The sequence below is a fragment of the Leptonotus elevatus genome, chromosome 16, assembly GCF_054856555.1.
Source record: "Leptonotus elevatus isolate MCC_2025b chromosome 16, RoL_Lele_1.0, whole genome shotgun sequence".
NCBI classification, from domain to species: Eukaryota; Metazoa; Chordata; class Actinopteri; order Syngnathiformes; family Syngnathidae; genus Leptonotus; species Leptonotus elevatus.
In genome coordinates this window covers 10,362,241-10,382,517 of record NC_141254.1, presented here as the reverse complement: position 1 = coordinate 10,382,517, position 20,277 = coordinate 10,362,241, and the positions used below count along the sequence as shown (strand labels likewise).

Here is a 20,277-nt window from a genome sequence, read left to right as displayed (position 1 = left end):
AAAGTCTAGGTTTTCAAACTCTTGTTAACAAAAGTGGGAAAAAACGTTTTACTAATAAAAATACTTAAAATGAATTTTTGACGTCTATAGCCGTCAATGACAGTGAATGAATAAAAAAAAAGAAAAGATTATTAAAAATTCGGGGCATCAGGCGATTAAAATTTAAAATAGTTAGAATAGAACCGTAATGCTACAAGGAAAACAAAAAAAGTCATAACATTACGAGGGCACAAAAATAATTATTATAAAAGGACATTTCTAATTTTGAGAAAAAAGTCATATTGGTATAAGAAAGTTATTTTACTAGAAGAATATATTGTGAAAACAAAAAAAGGCATACAAACTGTATTTTTTACCTGAAAAAGTCCTAATATTGTGCGTACAAATCAAACAAGTAGTAATGTTATGACTATAAAATGATGAGCGATATCATGTGGCAAAAAAATAGGGATGTATGTTATGTTAATATTACAAGAAGACAAGTCGTAATATTATGAGAAAAAAGTGCTAACACACAAATAGTTACACACTCAAAGTAAGCAAAGTGAAAGGCATTCCTAAACTCACGCGCGAGACAATGTTATGTAACCACGGATACATAACCAGATCAAGCTCAACAATGACCAACAAAGGTCAGTCCTTGAATGCAGTGTTGGCACGATAACGTTTTGAGTGTTTTATTAACTTGTAAGCAAGACAAGTCCGGCCGCCCACCCGCACCTCCGCCCGGACACTCCCTCCTCCATACCATACGTGTTAGTAAGCAGAAAATAATTTGACTGACAATCAAGGCACTAACTCAAGTCAAGCCGACAAAACAATGATTGATATGTTTAAGAAATGTACACTGTTACATTTATTTTACCATTGTGACAGTACATTAGAAATTGGAATACAGTCGACCAATAGGGAGAGTTGCGTGAGCTAGCCAACAACTAGCATACCGCTATTCATGTCGTCACAAAATTGTTTCAATAGAATCGCAATATTATGAGTTGTCATATTAGGATATCTTTTTTTTTTTTAGATATTACGATGGCAAAAAAACGTAATGTTACAAAAATAAAAATGCGACGTAATGAGAACAAACGTAATGTTATGAGAAGAAAGTTGTAAGATTATACAAGGTGAAACTTTTGGGAATGCGAGGCCCACTGTAACTATTAAAAAATCTGGAAATGGCAAAATACGGCATTTTTTTCCGGGGGTCAATGTCCGAAACTTTTTTTGACGTTTCTAAAATACACCTTACCAGGTCCAGGTATGCCAAGAACCCTTTAACTCATTCACTGCCATTGATAGCTATGGACGTTTAATTTCATTTGAACTATTTCTTATTAGTTTAACATTTTTTTCCATTTTTGTTAACAAGAGTATGAAAACCTGGATTTTTTTTGAACATTTAGAACAGATATAAAAATTGTGATTAATCGTGAGTTAATTAGTGAAGTCATGCGATTAATTACGATGACAAATTTTAATTGCCTGATGCCCCTAATTTTTTATAATATTTTCTTTTTTAATATTTTTATTTTATTTTCAATAATCTTTTTTTATATAAGGAAAATATTATTAAAAATTAGGGGCATCAGGCAATTAATTTTTTTTATCGTAATTTATCTCATGACCTTACTAGTTAACTCACGATTAATCACAAATTTTATATCTGTTCTAATACAATAAAAAAAAATAATCTAGGTTTTCATACTCTTGTTAACAAAAGTGGGGATTTTTTTTTAAAACTAATAGAAATAGTACAAATGAATTTTTGACGTGGGGGCCCGAAACGTCCCTCGTTGGCCAGCAGGCCGGGTGGAAATCCACTTGACTTATGTAAGAGGCTTTGTTGAGGCGATGACACAACTCAGCTGGTATGCTTGTTTTCTTACTGTTTATATACGGACAAAAGAATCGGGACATACGTTTGACTGGTCGGTCAGGGCCAGTCGACACTTTTAATGCCAGATGAGTTTGGTGTGGAACAACAAACTGTTAGTCGCTCGCACGGTCAATGAGAACTTTTTATTCAAAAGTTGCATAAAATATTTCTTTCATTGTTTCACAACACACATACAGTAGGGGAATTGATTGTTAGGGAGAAGAAAAAAACATTACATCATTAGAGCACAACAAAAAATTTAAAATAAAATCATGTTTTGAGAATTAAGTAACACAATTCGTAATATTACAAGGAAAAAAAAGCTTAATAATAATTTGGTGAAAAAAATTATGAGAGTTAAGTCATACACCTTTACTGTTATTTTGAGAAAAAAAAGACAATTTCGAGACAAAAAAATGATGTTATGAAATTTTTCTCACAATTTTGATAAATGTAGTAATGTAGCGACAAAGAAGTTGATGTGAGAATACAGTTGTACTATAAAAAAAAAAATGAAATCACAAAGTTAAAAGAATAAAGTCAATATTGTAAGGTAAAACTTGAATACAATTCTGACAAAGAAAACTCGCGAAAATTTATGAGAAATGTTATAAAAAGTAGCACAATTTCGAGAATAATGTTTTGGGGGGGGAAATTCGTACGAACTTGAGATTAAAGTCTTATGTGATGAGAACAAAGTCCTAACATTTCACGAATAAAGTCACAATGAGTTGTAATATTTCAAGACAAATGTTGAAGAAAATTTAGAGAAAAGAGAAGCCATAGTTTTATGAGACATCCAATTTTGTGATGTCAGAATAAAGTCATACTAATACAATAAATAAATGAAATGTTAAAATAATGCATTTGCTATAAACTAAGAAAAAAGGTTGCACAATTTCAAGAATAAAACCTTTCTAATGCTATATGAATAAAGTGGTACGATTTTACAAATAAAGTTCGAAAGTAAGAAATAAAAATGCATTTGAGATATATCGGGGGGGGGGGGGTGAACATACTACTAATAAAATTGTAACATTTCAAGAATAAAGTCACATTGTCATGGGAAAGATAGAGTTGTGTAAAATGTTGAGAATAGCAGGCTATATCCAGAATAAAGTCGTATCATAATCACAATTCTTGTCATAAAACCAGACTTTATTCTTGTAATTCTATGACAAATTCAGTTTTAGTATGACCCTAACACTGTTTGCCGTACATAGGGACTGAAAAATGGAAGATTCCGGATAAAATACTGAAAGTTAACATTGTTACCATCATTTTCAAATCAAGAGGAAAGATGATTTTAAGATCACACATAATTATTCCTTCACAAAAACTTTCAAAGTGAAAACAAAGCAGCTGAAGAGAAAGCAGACAAGACGTCGTCACGCGCCGTGTTTAGACAACACGGGAACGTCACGCATGACGGAAAATCCTGAGGTACGGTGCCGTGTTACTAGACTGACGTCTGTACAATCCCTCGAGCAAATCAGGGCTGGGGAACCTTTTCTTAATATTACGACTTCATGCTCACTAAATTACAAACATTTATTTTTTTCTCTATCATAAATTTATGGCTATTCTTGGAAAATTGTTTTTGTGCTATTATGTGTTTATGCTTGAAAAACGATCTTTTTTTTTCTTACTAAAAAAATCTCAATAATACATTATTTGTGTGAAATTACAATGAAATTACACTTTTTTTCTCATAAATGTTTCTTTTTTTGGTCGTAATATGACAAATTAATTCTTGGAAAATTACCACTTTGTGTTATGACTTCATACTTGAGAATGATAATTTTCTTCTCAAATATTACAATTTTATTTTCACAAAATATGTGCCATTGACAGCTATAGACTTTAAAAATTTCATTTTTACTATTTCTATTAGTTGAACATTTTTTTTCCATTTTTGTTAACACGAGTATGAAAACCTAGAATTTCTTTTGTACATTTAGAACAGATATAAAATTTGTGATTAATCGTGAGTTAACTAGTAAAGTCATGCAATTAATTAAGATGACAAATGTTAATCGCCTGATGCTCCTAATTTTTTACCTTTTCTTTTAAACAAAAAAAAAATGTTTTTTTAAATTGTTTAATCATTTAATAATATATATTTTTTTAAGACAAGATTATAAAAAATTGGGGGCGCCAGGCGATACATTTTTTTAATCGTAATTAATCTTATGACTAGTTACCTCACGATTAATCACAAATTTTATATCTGTTTTAATACAATAAAAAAAAATTCATACTCTTAACAAAAATGGGAAAAAATGTTAAACTAATAGAAATAGTTCAAATGAATTTTTTGACGTCTATAGCCGTCAATGGCAGTGAATGAATTAATATTACGAGTTTATTACACAATACCACTTTTTCGCATAAAATAATGTACGATTTATTTCCTTGTAATAATAAAACTTAATCCTTGGAAAATTCCTACTCTACCACATTTACCGGTACTTTCTTTTGGTAAATTCCGTGTTTTTATAGCAATAAAACACAATATTCTGTGGGTCATTGCAAAATCAGTCAAAATCCAGTAAAACAGTCGGGAGTGAAGGGGGTTGCTTCAGTTAAAATGACTGTGAGTTTTAATATTACAACTTAATTGCCAGAACATTTTCCCTTGTACTTTTTTTATTTTAGGTTCTGTAATGTAAAAAAAATGATTCACGAAAAATCGTGAGGATTTTTGGTTGTAATTTTACAAACGTATTGACACATTTTTTTTTCTTTTATTCTATTCCCTGAAAATGAGATGCCGCCACCCATAGGTTCCCCACCCCTGATTTGGAGGACATATGAAGACTAAAACGCTCGTCCTATAGCGCCACCAAATGATGATGACAGAAAACACACCTTGGAACATACGATGACTTTAAAGGACAGAATGAGGTGAAAGTAATGAATCAAACTGACATTCTTTTGTGTGTTCAAGTCTTTTCTGTGTGCAGTTCTGCGTCAGCGAAGGAGAAGCAGGTGCGCGGGAATTGCGGCGCTCAGCAGGAGGCGCGCAGATGCGAGTCTGCAGCTGGAACTCGAAGCTAGGACATTAAAACAACAACAACAACATGAAGAAATGATGCTGCAGTTTTTTTCTCCATGTATGCAATTTTACTGTGTGGTTACCTTGATTAAACAAAGAGTGCCCCCTAGCTTACAAGTTAAGAGCCATCGCTAGGTAGTTTTATTTTATTTTTTCCTGCTTTTGAGTTGCGAGCAAAATCGGGTATGAGTGAGCTTCACAACATTCGGCGGCCACCATCAGTTCAAGGGGCAAAAAATAATAATCAGAAACCGCAAGTATGATAAGTTTAAAAATTATTGGGCAGTTCGGTGTCAATCTTTAGGGCGCTAGCATGTTAGCAAGTGCTAAACTAACAAAACTGTCCCGTTTTTTTTGCTCTTTTTTTATTAATTTTTTTGCACAATTATTTTTATTTAGCCAAATTTCAGTTTTCTAACTACAGTTAGAAAATGAGCGCAGAGATGAAAAAGCGCACTCTATCCTTTAAATTCGGGCTTGAAAACCTTGAGAAACATTAGCAAGGTACGCGTGACTTAGCTTTTTAGGGAGGGCTGTAACAGATTTGTTGATGATTTGAGTTATAAGCACGATCACGGAACGAATTGGGCTCGTAAATCAAGGTCGCACTTACTACGACAGGTCTTCCTGTCCGCTTGCAGCGTTCCCGTGATGCAGCTGCAAACCGCACCGCTCGCCTTACTGGTGCACATCTGCTCACATCCGCCGTTGTCCTCCTCGCACCGGTCCGCCGCTGACGCAATTTCACAATCGCAAATTTGAACAGGTACAAAATGGGCAAGCATAAAATGCACAGAAAATAGGCCCAAATAATGGAATAAAAAATACCTTGTCTTCGAATGGGCCCAACACTGAGTATGTGATCTTTGAGCATCCTCTCCTTGGACGACATCCTCCTCTTGGGCGGACAATTCTGCACGTACAAACTTTCTTTTTAACACTTGACAACTTGCGGGGCGGTGCGCTGGATGCTTGAGGCAAACGTATCCCCCCTCACCACTTTGCAGGTGTGCCTTTCGGAGTCGCACAGCGAAACGTCGCAGTGCAGGTGCACCTCGTCGTAGTCGCCGATGAATTTGAAGACGGTGACGTGGAAGCGGCAGGTGAGCGACACGCCGTTCTCCGCCATGCCGATGGTGTTGTCCTTGATGTTGGGACACCTGAGGAGGATGAGCAAGAGGTTGAGGATTTAAAAAAATAGTTTTGGGATCATCATTTATTTACCCTCGCTCGATGATGACGTAGCGCAGTCGATCGCTGCTGTTGCGTGACGGCGTGGCCCAACACATGTTGACGACCAGGATGAGCTGGTTTTCGTCCGCGCCCTCCACGAAGACACCCACGTAGAGGACGTCCCTCGTGCTGAGGACCACCTCGCCCTCCCTGTATGGCTGACGGTACGAGGCGTTCTTGTACAACGCCATCTTGGTAATGAAGTTGCCCGCTTGGGTGGCCAGGGTGAGGTTAATCACGCTAGGGGAGGAAAGGCAAAGTCATCCAACCCGTCTGGATACAGGATTTACGTCTACGAGCTAACCTGAGTATGGGTTTGAGGACTGTCTCCAGCGAGATCTTCAGGTCCAGCTCGTAGGCGCACGAGAACTCCACGTTGATGGTTTTGTCCCGAGTGATGACGTTGCCTGTGTTGTTGACGCTCTCGATCCACACCGTGTTTTTGTACGTGATGTGCGAGCCGTTTGACTGTCAAAACAAAAGTCAATTCAGTGTCTTGCAATACCACATGGAACCTCCAGAGGCAACACAGAATGATAAATGAATAGCAGTCAATGTTGTTGTCCTAACTTTTTGGCTTGTCTCACGAGACACAGTCAATCACCACTACTAACCAACGAATAATTGTGTGTAAACCTGCTAACTAACGCTACCTCACATGCTAACTAGACAGCGATAGAACTAACCTTACTAATTAACTAGCTATCTAAATAGTTAACAAACTAAGTTACAGGCTAGGTAACTAGATTGCTAACTAAGAAACTTGCTAACTACCTGACTGACAGACCGAACAAAACAACCACCCAATCTCACTATGTAGCTATATAGTGTATATTATAGCTACAAATACAAGTCAACTAACAGCAGTGATCTATCTCAATACCTAGCAAGATACCAAGCTAGCTAGCATCTATCTAGCTACTGTTGAATTATTAACATTGTTTTTCAGTTTCAATTTATATTTTAGCCGTTTTGGATTTAGTTATAGCTGTGTAGCTCAATGAATAGGATTGTCTATTGTATTCTTATCTGTCTCAGGCCTGAGAAGAAAAGGGCAACGGGTTTCTCTTCCACTATTATCTACAAGGGAGTATAGCCTAGTGCCGGTCTCGGTCGGTTGAAGAATCCAAGGACAGGCTGATGTATTATTGTTTTTCTCTAATCTGATTTATACCTATGGGAACTTGCTGAACTTGCTGATGGGAGGAGACTTTTCGTATTCACCCACTTTTCAATAAATAATGATGTGCAGGAGGAGGAGGAGCACACTTTTGAACAGACCACTGCTTGGGTGACTTCAATTGTGTGATCAGAAGCTTCTGACTAATTACCTTTGCAAAGGGACTTCTTCACCAGAATCTCACCATTCAGTTAATTGAACACGCAAAGAGTAGAATACAAATATTGATTCTACTCTAACACTACATAGCAAACTGCCTGTTCAGCTTGCTAGCCACATTATCGCTATCTAACTATCTAAAAATCGTATTAGCCACCTAGCGAACCTACGATATGGAGGTAGGTAACTATCAAACTAACCGGTACTTTCAAGTTAACTGATCTACAAACCAACCTACTAATGACATAAGTAGCTAGCTAAGTACTAACTAGCTAGCTAAGTAGTTAGGGTGGCTTACTAATTTTGCTATTTTTTCCCTAATAACTTGTTAGCTTTACAACTAGCTAATTAAGTATTTGGCTAATTACTCTACTATATACAATGTAAACTGAAAGAAAAACAAAATGAAAACAGCAGTCAGTCGATGCTTAAAAAGAAAAAGAAAAGAAAAACCTAATGAAATTTAGGATTTGAAAATATGTAGATAATAGTTTTTGCCTATTTCGGCTAACTAACAAAATAATAAACAAATGACTATTGGCTACTAACTCATAAATACTTGTGGAACGAGCCAGCAAATGTACTAAATAGCACATATAAGGTTTTCATAGGACAAAGTGCAAAATATTTAAGACATAAAGTAATTGGTAAAAGTCACTATAACATCATCAAAGAACACTCATTTTGAATAATTGTGAACTGACGTGCACAATGGCGCCGCAGTGTCCTTTCGTGTTGTTGATGTGGAAGGAGATGTAGTCCTCTCCCTCCACGCCGGCGCAGCGTTGGTCGTTGACGCGGACGTCGCCGCGCTGGAAGCCCAGTTGGAAGAGCTTGCACTTGGAGATGGACACCTCCATCACGGCGGGCTTGCACGTCACCTCCGCCTCGATGACGTCGTCATCACCTGACAAACACATTTGAGAGAGACACAACCATCAGGTCACATGGCAGTGGCCTGCATCATATTCTATGGCACGACGCCACGGGCGGGGTTAATTCTGCTTGGAGATACAGGCATGGAGATTCCGTTCAAAATACCTAGGTTTGCTCAATACTAACTAGCAGCTGATATGATGCAACCCAAACCATCCAGAAAAGTGGGTGAAATAGACCCAAGTAGTGGATCATTCTCTTTTTGACCCAACAGTTTCTAGAATGAGCTCACCTTCATGTCTGACAGGTAACTCGGGACACCCACACAGGTCGCCACCATTCTCCAGCTCGCACGTGAAGTTTGTGCAGGTCTCTGTCGCGCAGGGGTCGTAGATCCATTCTGCTAAAAACACGGTCCGACGCGCAACGTGAGCTGCCACATGTACCCAAACACATACACACGTGCACACGCATGGCTTCTTACAGCAGTTCTCTTGTGCGATCCACTTGGTGGTGAGGGCGCCCATGGAGCGGCAGGCCTCGGCGTAAGCGGCAAGCGAGCCACATACTTGGGCACCGCGCCGGTTGTAGCAGCCGTCCAGGTAGCAGGACCGGTAGAAGGGCCGCGGGTCCAGCAGGCCGTGGCACGGCTGGAAGAAACCTTTGGGTTCGGTCAGCTTCAGGCACATGTCCTCGCGCTGCAGCGCCAGCACGGCTGCATTGTCGCACGACTGGGCCAGCGCCACGTACTGGGTCTCGTCGCACCTGGAGGGCAATTATGACAATACAACAAAATGTCTGTTACCAGAGTAAATTCCAATGTTCTGACCCTCTTAGTAACAACACACTACTGTTTACTGTTAGCAGGGTGTTATTCCCCAAATCGCCACTAGATAGAGCCATAGAAAGATACATTACTAAAAAGTCTACACATCCTAGTTCAAATGTCATAATTATGTCATACACAAAAATGACAATGACAATTTCACAAAATTAGCAAAAACAAATTGAAAAAAAAGTTTGTAGTTTAGTAAAGGAGTTGAATCAGTATGTCTTTAATCAGTCTTTTTAAAGAAAATATTGAAATATTTCACACACAAAAAAAACACCAAAATCTGGCATAAAATAAAATGAAAAAAATCGGCCAAAATTTCACAACATTCACCCCAAAAAAATATACAAAATGATACTAGTAAATGCTAGAAATTCACAAAACCATGCATAAGTTCACAAAAAATCACCCCTAATAATAACAAAAAATCCACACACACAAAAACTCAACAACACATAAATAGCAAAAATATGGCTGCAATTTCAAACATTGTCTGTACTTTGTTTTACTTTTACTTAAGTAAAGAAGTCTAAACAGTACTTCTATTTTTTTTTAAACTTAAGACAAAAAATGAAGTCAAGATGAAAAAATCACAAGAAATATCATCCTTGAAAAATCTAAATATTTTTGCTAAAATGTTAACATTTTGCAAAACAAAACACAAAAAAAAAACTTGAATTCTTGCTCAAATTTAACAAAAACTGTAAGGGGAGTCTTTTCTCAGTGCGAGGACTTTGTATCGTCAATGCTCATCACCCACCTGTCTTGCATGCCGTTGGTCTTCCAGCTCTGGGCGAGCTCCAGAGCGCTGGTGGCTGCCCTGCCTGTGGAGGTGATGTAGTCGTCGCCGGGGTCGCCGTTGAAGTTGCCGCACAGTCCGCACAGCTTGTCCTGCAGCCTCGCGCCCATGCTGACGCTCAGCGTGTTGAAGCGGTTGTAGCGCACCCGGATGTCCTGCGGCGAGTCGATGTCGATGAAGCCCTCCGACGCCGACAGGCGCGTCATCAGACCAGTCACGAACGGCACCGACACCGGGGTGCCGTTCACCTGCGCCGACCCCGTTGATTGTAAGCAGCGTCGCTATACGTGAGGAAATACGGCGCTCAGCTACCCACCTTGACCGTGTTGCCCGAGACGAGGATGTTCTCCTCGTTGATGTAGAGGTAGACGTGGGAGATGGTGGTGAGGTTGGGCGCGCTCCACTTGTCGAAGTTGGCGATGAGCTGGAAGGAGAGGTCGGGCAGCTTGTGGCAGTTGGTGGACAGCACGAAGGAGCAGGAGGCGGGAAGGCGCAGCGAAGCGCCGTCGAAGGTCTTGAACACGCCGCCGCCCGACGCCACGCACTGCTGGGAGCGTCGAGCGAAGCAGCCGCGCACGCCGTGGCGCAGGCCGCACTCCTCGTCCGCCTTGCAGCGCCGCGGGTCGCACTGGACCAGGTTGCGGCCGATGCACTGGCAACGCTTGCTGCAATCGTTGTTCCAGAACAGCTGTTTGGGCTACAAAAAAAATAAATAATAATAATCAAAATATCGGATTCAACACCTTTAATTTGTTGCTGTACACATTCTGTAATGGCTGTAATGTAAAGGCTTCTGCAAATAACGTGCGATAAATTTTCAAGAAGTCAAAGGGCGTATTCAGACCAGAAAAGTCATTTAGTCCGCTTGTTTGGTCCGAACCAAAAGTGGACTTTATTTTTTTTGTTTGGTGCGGTTCATATTCACACAGTGCTTTTTGCAAGTGGACTATATTGCATAATCACGTCGACCGCGTGACGATCTGTGCTCCCATTGGACAAAAATGACGAGGGCTGAACGCATAACTAAACCCAAAAATAGAGGAAAACATGAAATTCCGACGTGCTGCATATGCCCTGCATATTTGTGGCGTTATTAGTTGCAAGATATTTGTGAGCGTCGCTGGCAGCTCATTCAACGGAGGGTCCGGGACGCTGTTTCTAATATTGGAACGTGTCGTCGATTGCGTGCAGTAACTGGAGGAGCAGTTGCGCTCCGCGTGCCCACCACAACATGCTGACAACACCGTGGCTAAACAGAATACGGATGATTATGAATGAATAGAGCACAATATTCACTACCGGGCAATATGCACCCTGCGATGCTTGGCTATGGTGGCTTGGTTAAGCCCAAAAAGGCGCATATATCCTGCAGTTGGAGCAGATCAGCCGTCGGAGTTTGTATTCAGACTGCGAAGCGAAGCGCACCGAGTGCGTTTGAAATCGGACCGAGACCACCTAAAAAAGTGGGTCTCGGTCCGCTTGTTTGGTCCACATCAGGATTCGTTTGTGTGTATTCAGACCTGCTCAAAAGGTCCGGATCAGCGTGGCAACGAACTCTGGTCCGTTTAAAGCGGATCAAACAGTGCAGGTCTGAATACACCCAAATAGTGTTGCCAAAAAGTCACTAAAATGTAATCTCCCTTCAAAAATGTGTACTTTTGAAAACAATTTAAATTCAGGAAAACAATCACTAAAAATCACCATCATCAAAATATATTGCAAAAATTGAGAAAAAAAACGGCACAAAAACCACATTTCAGCAAATGATTCAAGATTATAATTTTTTTAAATACACTGAAGTTTTTACAAAGTTATTTTTTTAAAAATGTAAAAAATGCAAAAGTAAAACCCTGCAAAGCTTTTGCAAAAGAAAACTAAAAAAATCATAACATGTCAGAACAATAGCAAGAAATCAGTAAATACAGCATACTTGAAATACTGCATATCCAAATTGACTTGGGACTGACACAAACGATGTTACAACACGGGGTGTCACACCGACCTCGTAGTATTTGCCGTCAGTGTAGCAGCCGCAGTCTTGAGGCAGGATGCAGCTCTTGCCGTTGAGGACGTAGCCCTGGTCACAGTGGCAGCCCTCAACGCAGTCCTGGCTGCAATCCCTCTGGCCGCGGGCGGGGGCACATTGGGGCGGGCAGGCCGGCACGCATCCGGAGTAGTGGCTGTTCGGCGGACACCTCTGGACTGCGATCAGGCGGGTTCAATATATAGTATCATACAGACTCATTTCAAGGTGACATATTTAGCACATTTTTCCACAATTCATACTCCAGATGAGAATAAACGAGAGTGTTGCTGTCGATCGTACTCACCACACGGCGCGTCGTGCCTCCAGCTGATTATAGGTACCCGTTGCGTCTGACAGGTGGTAGCGTAGGCCTGTAGCCAGCTGCAAACGGTTTCTTGAGCACCACCATCCAAGCAGATATCCCGCAGGCAGCCTTGGTAAAAGAACTCTGGCGACACCTTGCTGTGGCAGCGTGCAAACGCACCCTCTCGATCAGCCATCAGGCCGCACAGCCTCGCCGCTTCGGGCTCCGGGAACACATAGAGACCGTCTCGCAGATGCAAGCGGAGTTCACTAGTGCGGTCGTCGTCCGTGTCGCCGTTGTCGTCGGTCAAAGCAATAGCGGCATCGTCCGGCGGGTTTTTATCCTCTGGGCCGCACCTCGGACATGAGTTGCCGCAGCCCACCTGGCAGAAAGCTTCCCTCACAGCCCAGGTTGCGCCCCAGTCATCGGCGCTGTGGGTGGCCGGGGATGAGGGCAAGACCCCACAGAGGCCGCAAGATGCGCTGTAGAGTTGACGAGGTAAAGTCAACAGAAGTAGCGTGTTCCAGTCGAAGGCCACCTTGAGGCCGAAGTCCGTCTCCAAGATGAGTAGCGAGCCCAAAGTATATATGGCGACCTTCCCCAGACCGAGTTTCACAGGAACGTGCAAGCGCTCCTGATTTACCTGAATGAACAAAGACCAATGTTCAAACATGCTACATTATGATGTTTTTCCACAAATTGATTATATTGGTCAGTTGAGGGTTAGAGAGCCCAGGGTTATTCATTTGGTTAAAAATTAATAGCAAGTTGAGGTGGCTTGGGCATCTGGTTCAGATGCCTCCTGGACGCTTCCCTGGAGAAGTGCTCCAGGCATATCCCACCAGCGGGAGGCCCTGGGGACGACCCAGAACACGCTGGAAGAGCTGGTTGAAGGGGCTGGGGAGAGGGATGTCTGGGCTTCCCTGCCAAAGCTGCTGCCCCGGCGACCCGATCCCGGATTAAGCAGTAGACAATGGATGGATGGAAAAATGAATAGCGGTAATGATTAGTGTGTAAGGAAGCACATAAGAAAGAAAGCTAAGTGCATGCCCATTCATTTCCACCTATTGAGCTTCTTCATCATCTCATTGTTATTCATTAGCTCACTCATGGCTACAAGACCCTTGGAAAAGAGTTTGGGAAGATGACTTAACATTTGGGAAGGTGTTGATGTTAATGTGCAATGTTATATGATAGCAACGCAAGCAATTTTGAGACAAGGATTCCTGCTCGATAGTGACAGGGGTTCAATATGCACTCTCTGTACCATGATCTTTCATTATCGACTCACCATGGCGGTGTTCTTGTAGCCTCGCGATACCTCGATCTCAAAGTCAAATACTTCCAGCATGAAGCCTCTCACCCAAACTGCTTGGCCTGTGTCCCTCTCCTCATTAAGAACTAATAATTTAAACGGAGGCAAGCTTCCAGTCATGCTTGCGCTGTCCCTGCTCCCACAGTGGGTGGTGGCCAAGCTCAGGCTACAAGAGCTCTGCAGTTCAAAAGGGACGCCGCTGAACGGCAGGAAGTGGCCATAACCGGCCGCCACGCAAAGGGCATCGGTACGAGGCCTGCAATAGTACAACCCGCCGTCCTCCTGACAGTACTCCTCGGGGTGGCACGGCGCCGCCATGCAATACACACTGTTGTCCGAACTGTTGCAGTAACAGCGCTCCAGACAGTCCCGGTCTGTCCAGAAAGTGTGGTTGGCGGGCAGCCGGCGGTCAAGGTCGGGGCTGGCGCAGCCACAGTCGGCGCGGGCCACGCACAAGCCGTCCCGCAGGGCAAAGCCGTCCTTGCAGCGGCATCCCTCGCCGCACGGCAAAGGGCACAGCACGTCAGACTCGTCCAGGCTGGCGCACGTCAGCGGGCAAGCGCTGACACATTCTTCAAAATCACTGTTGGCTGGACAAGGAAGAGCTGGGACATGACAGGAAGAGAGAAGCCAATTATTCCTTGAGCGAATGCTGAGAGATGAGCAGTCACATTACGGATTTTGTGTATTAAAACCTGGAATTCACTAAAGGTACGTTTGCACTACGTTCTCGATGCCATGGCAACCCTATTTGCCAGAAACGAAGTGTGCCATGGGTTTTCAACATTCAAGTCTTGAGTCCGCAGTTTATCACAGTCAATTGAAAGGTATAGATAGTATTTACATGACGTCATGTGCCCCACATTGTTTGCCGTTCACTGGTCCATGGAATGTCGAATGGAAACGGAAAAAGAAGTGTCCGGAATTAAAAAGATCAATCGAAAGGATTTCCAACTGACGAAGTCTACCAAAGTGTGTTATGACCATTTGGATTGAGGTAAGTGACATTGTAAAATGGTAAAAATGCTTTAAACATAATGCGATCGAGATGTATGTGATCCGCTAGCCGTGACTCGCTTTGGCTAAAAATAGATCTGGTGGTCAAGTGGTGAACTGGTGGTCAAGTGGTTTAAAAATAACCCTTCTTCACCTCAAATTCACAAATGATAAATGCACATAGTAACCAATAAAAGCTGAAAGTATCGAAGACGCAAGAATGTCCATGTTTTGGGATCGAGCCATCCTACCTCATAGCATACGTGATGTTGCCATGGCTGGCTAGTAACATTGGCAAATGTTTGTAATCCAATCGATTCCCCTAATCAAACGTTTCAACAAGTACCAATGCAAGGAGTATTGAATTGAGCTAAACCTTCCGTATACGTCTTGCTTACACAAGTAACGTTAAAGGAAGCTGGAGTTGTCAATAACAAAAGAACATTCGATGTAAACACAATAGAAACACAGCTGAGTTCGCTGGAAAGTTGACCCACCATGAGGGGCCGACTCGCAATCCTGTGACGTCAACGAATACTATCTATACACCGTACCCACAAAACAAAAGAGTGCTTAACCAAAACATTCAAGCGGCTTTGCCGATTCTCTACTTACGGCAGTTGGTGGCTGTCCTCCAGGAAGTGAGGACCACCTGAGCATCCTGGCAGGCGGCGGCGTAAGCTTGCAGCGAGGAGCACAACGCCGAGCGGTTACCGTCCTTCACGCACATGTTGTACAAGCAGTTTCGGAAAAATGGCGACGGGTTGACCACACTGTGACACGCCACGAAAGAACTGTTGCCTGGGTCGTTGATGTTGCCGCAAATCCACGGACTCTGGAAGAGGCGCAAATCCGTGCACATACGGTACAAGTCATCGCAGTCTCCATTGCAGGTGATGTCGTCTGCGATGGAACGCCAGCCTTCAGAGAACTGCGAGGCAGACTCCGCCAGGCGTCCGTTTGGGAGGCGGAAGTCATCGGCGGGATCGTCGTTAAACACTCCGCACAGGCCGCAGGTCACATTATAGAATGCGGTGGAGAGGGAAATGTTGATGTATCCCCGTTGTGTGTAGTGAACGCGAAGATGGCCACGAGACTCGACCACGGTGGCATTACCCGACGCTCTGTAGACCTTTACGGCCTGCGTCGGATGGACGTAAGGGAGGGAGATGAGTTCACCGTTGACCTGGGACACAAAAACAGATCATCAGGCGGACATTGATGGTTGGGAGTGGGGATCTCAAAGTATTTGGGTCCAGGAAGGTACAATGTCCTATGTCCTCATAATATATAACAGTCACCGGCTCAGTGTGTCTGGGCTGTTACGTCTTCCACCACCAATACCCGCTCCCTCCCACAAGTCTTCTAGAATCTAGATGTTTGTTTTTTCCGTGTATCGCTATGTTTGCTGAGGTTTTTTTTCCCCCACTGTGCCGCTCCCTTATAAAAGCATAGTTTGGGGCTTGTTTTTTCCCCTTCCCCTTCTTTATGTTTCTTTGTCAAGCTTCCTGTTCTGTCTCCCTCTGTTGGACGAACGGGACACCGGCTGGCTGACTTTCACAGATTAATATTCATCGTTTGTTAATGGGGAAAAGAGCTGCGACTTCTATTAAACTGAGAGAAAAAAAACACCCCACAAAGTTAGAAATGTGTTCCCTCAAGTAAGTTATTGATCCACAAAACTGCTCCACAAAGAAAAAACTGAATAATGCAGCACAATTGCATATTTATATACGGCCAAACACTTTACTCACCTTTACCGTTTCTAAATCCAGCCCTCCCACTTGAACCTCCAGGCTAGCAACCGTAACTACCACAGGTCTTTTCCAAGCAGGGCCTTTATTCACCAGCCGTCTGCCTATCTTCACCTCCAGCATTGAGCCATTAGCTGGCACAGCGCCACACAGCCTCAGCAGGTAGTAGGAGCTGTCATCTGGGAACAGCAGGAAGGCGCCGTCAAAGGATGATGTCACAGCGTTCGGAGCGATTGAACACAGCCCCTCCCGGCGAGGGTAGCAACCCAGCGCGCCCACCTCCGCCATGCACACCTCGCCCTCCTTGCAAGAATCGTTGAAGCAAGAGATTTCGCCCGCAGCCGCGCAGGTGCAGCGGAGGCTACATTCGCCTTCTTTGCCGTCGGGGCCGGCCCAAAAAGTGTCATTGAGGGGATAATAGAGGCCATTGTGCTCACAGCCGCAGTCGTCACGCTGTACGCAATAGCTGCCGCTAAGGACGTAGTCTTGGTCACACTGGCAGCCCTCGGTGCAAGGGTGGGCGCAGTACAAGGGAGCGGTGATATCCGAGCAGGAGGCTGGACAGGCGCTGGTGCACACTTGGTAGTGGCTGAACGGTGGACACGTCAGGGCTGAGATACAACAAGAGCGGAGAAACCGGGTCATTCTCATGGCACAGAAAGAAAAAAAATATGATGGCGAGAGAATGGAATTTCTGTCAAAAGTGCATGTCAATGCTAGAGTTCACAATGAACTGAAATGGTCAGAATTTTTTTAAATGTGTTGCTTGGAATCGGTTGACAAATGTGGAAAGAAGTAAATGTAGAAAATATCTGTAACTCACCACAGAAAGTGCGAGTCCTCCAGGGACGGATGGTGACGCCCAGTGCCTGGCAGGCCAGAGCGTAGGCCTGGATGGCTTGGCACAGTGTGGTGATGTTGTCCTTGTTGCTACACATATCGTAGATGCAACTAAACACAAAAGCGGTAGGATCCACCACAGCTCTGCAGTCCCTGAATGGCCCGTCTGTTTTGTTTATGAGTCCGCAGTAGTCTGGACCGAAGAAGAATGCCTCCGTTAGCGCGTCGCACACGCTGCAATTGTCCACACAACCGTCAGTGCAATGCCAGTCGGCGCCCTCTGCTCGCCAGCCGCCGCCAAGCTCGGCCACAGTTTCTGCAAGGGTGCCGTCAGGAAGGACGGGATCGTCGGCGGGGTCATCATTGTAGTTCCCGCAGAGGCCGCACGTGTTGTTGAAGTAAGAGCTCGGCAGGGAGATGGAAGCGTAGTGCTGGCCGTCGTACGTCACCAGGAGTCCAAAGTCTGTTTCCAAAGCAACAGCCACTCCGGACTTGTAGACTCTGACAGCACCGAGCTCAAGCTGGACCGGTAAAGTCTTCACCAAGCCATCCAGCTAGAGAGATCAGGACATAAGATTCTCAGTCACCCGGGGTATGTTGCCTTCACGACAATTGAAAGTCTTTAGCTGACCAAATATTGGAACATGAGGAAACCAAGTTGCGATTTCAAGCCAGAACCTGAACTGAATGAGGAAATTGCAATCCACAAAACTCAAATCGATGTCATAGATTAGATCAAATTAGGATTAGGACTCCAGAGAGAATGGAATAGGACTATCGATTACTCACTTTAACAGTTCCCAAACTTCCTTTCTGCAATGTGACTCGGTGACTGTAGACCTCCACGGTTACATCTCTCAACCAGGAGACTGCAGGCACACCACGGTCCTCGTTTTTGGCTTCCACGCTGAAGAAGGGCAGCCCTGCCGCTTCCCAACATGGTCGAGCCAGAAGGTAGGTACAGGTTCCTTGAAAGTGGTAGAGCAGACCGTCGAAGGTGTGGTAGTGGGGGTCTCCGAACACCACGCAGGTGCTGGTGCGGGTGGGCTGGCAGTAGAAGGCCCCTTCCTGCTGCTCGCAGGTCTCCAGCTGGCCGCATGGTGCATCTTGGCAGAGCACCTCGTTATCGACGTCGAGACAGCGGCATCGTTGCGAGCAGCGCTCCGACAACCAAAACACTTCTCCTCGTCTGTAAAAACGACCTAGAGAAGATGTAGAACAAAAACCTTTTTAAAGATTGTGAATAGAGATCAGTGTTTTGGCCAGCAGAGAAGATCCAACTTGCCGTTGTAGCTGCAGCCATTGGCGGGATCGATCAGCTCCGGGTCAACGCGGAACAACCAGCGTCCAGGAATGTTCACATTGGTAGTGTGTTCAATGTTGACCATATCATTGGAGCGCGAACCCGGCAGATTCAAGAAGTGTCCAATTTCCCCGCCATTAAAACCTGACTGGAAAGGCGGGATGACTGTCAGACAGACTTCGTCATCTGGTTGCATACACGGGATCCTCGGTTTATGACAGAGTTCCGTTCCTATCACAGTGCCGTAAACTGGATGTTGGGACTGTCAGAAACTGAGGACCCTCCATATGGTGTCCAATCAAATCTTGTGTACCTGAGCTGTGGTGCCACCCAGTCCGGTTAGAGGATCTCCGCCACTGGCCGTGCCTGTGCTCCAATTTATTTCGCCGTAGTTGAACAAGGCGAAGGACACTGCACCATCTGAGATTAGCACAGTTTGGAATGTGTTCACCTTTTAATCAAACAAGAGGAGTGAAACAGTTTTACAAAAGAGAGAAACAGAACAAACACTATGCATCAACTAAAACAAACAAAATGGTATACGAGTCTGGAATTGATGCAATGAGTCATCCAGTTAACTTCCTGGACCTTTGAGAGTTCTACACTTCAGTGAGGTCTGTTTTGATCTTGATAAATGAGCCCAGATCTATATTTGGATATCAGTTTCTGCAGTCCTCTGAACGTTTCAAGTTCTAGAATAAAGCATTCCCACCTCTTTTAGGTGACGGGTAAACCCAAATGTACACCCCAGCACAAAGGTTTCTGGGACTTTTTGAAATTCCTGGATCTTTCAAGTGTATTACCCTTCCAATTGGGTCTTCACAGATAAATAATCTTCCCTTCTCAGGTAAACATGCCCAGAACCAAATGCAGACATTGGCCCCCACATCTAATGGTTATAAAGTTCCAAGAACTTCCACAACAATCAATTTCACAATGTCGGTTTTTGAACTTTACCGGGGTGGTCTGGCTCCCGCCGTAGAAGGTGACCTGGTGCCACGTGGCGACGAAGACCCAGCTGGCCGCGAAGTTGGGGAAGTTCTTGAAATGCCTGCGGACGTCATGCGTCGCCCTGTCCAGTATCTGCGGCAGGGTGGTCTCCCTGTAGTAGATGTCGCCACGGATCCCGTTGTGCACGTCGGCCCAGAGGGGGGCAATGAAGGACCGGCTGTCACTCAGGGGAAACGCTTCCGGCGTGAACTGGCTCACATGCTCGTTGAATGATATCACGCCATTGTTGTTGACCTGAGAAGACAATTTGCGTGTGGGTATAACCAGTATTATGGAAAACGTTTGACATTAAGCATATTTGGAAAAATAGGTTTAAAAATTCAAACTAAACGGTTCGTGGTCACTTCTTACGTAGATGGTCCGGTAGGGGGTACTGAAGAAAACAAAGGGCAAAAGCAGAGGAATCTCCGGCGAGCTCCCGTCATCCATCTTGGTCGTCTCCAAATCCATGTGGGCTGGTCCAAACGGATACAAGGCATCCCGAGTACCAACTACAATGCAGGACAAAAATCAAAAGCGATGGATGCACCGCATTAGAATGTGCCGGTTTGCCCAAGGCTGTGTCGTGCGATCTCATACCTCTCGTGCGGGCGGGTACGCTGACGATGAAGAGCAGAAGCACTGTAATGACTGGCCTCATCATCCTAAAGAAAAAGATTGACCAGATCAACATTGCATAGCAACCACATGGCAAGAGTCTACTGGAACTTAA

The 20,277-nt window shown here is 43.9% G+C and overlaps 1 protein-coding gene across 1 annotated transcript; it reads right to left on the bottom strand.

Annotated features, from left to right (window-relative positions):
* Positions 1 to 2,008: 2,008 nt before the first annotated feature.
* On the bottom strand, positions 2,009 to 20,277 carry tecta (tectorin alpha). Its single transcript, XM_086097782.1, has 23 exons — positions 20,145 to 20,277; positions 19,917 to 20,056; positions 19,512 to 19,799; positions 18,868 to 19,005; positions 18,537 to 18,702; positions 18,041 to 18,453; positions 17,235 to 17,805; positions 16,412 to 17,022; positions 15,273 to 15,843; positions 13,638 to 14,266; positions 12,347 to 12,989; positions 12,019 to 12,218; positions 10,333 to 10,713; positions 9,978 to 10,264; positions 8,870 to 9,150; positions 8,678 to 8,788; positions 8,214 to 8,416; positions 6,475 to 6,638; positions 6,162 to 6,410; positions 5,935 to 6,097; positions 5,766 to 5,850; positions 5,551 to 5,670; positions 2,009 to 4,935 (listed from the first exon to the last, which is right to left on the bottom strand). The coding sequence occupies exons 1-23, from the start codon at positions 20,236 to 20,238 to the stop codon at positions 4,853 to 4,855; spliced, it is 6,591 nt and encodes a 2,196-aa protein (XP_085953908.1). The 5' UTR covers positions 20,239 to 20,277; the 3' UTR covers positions 2,009 to 4,852.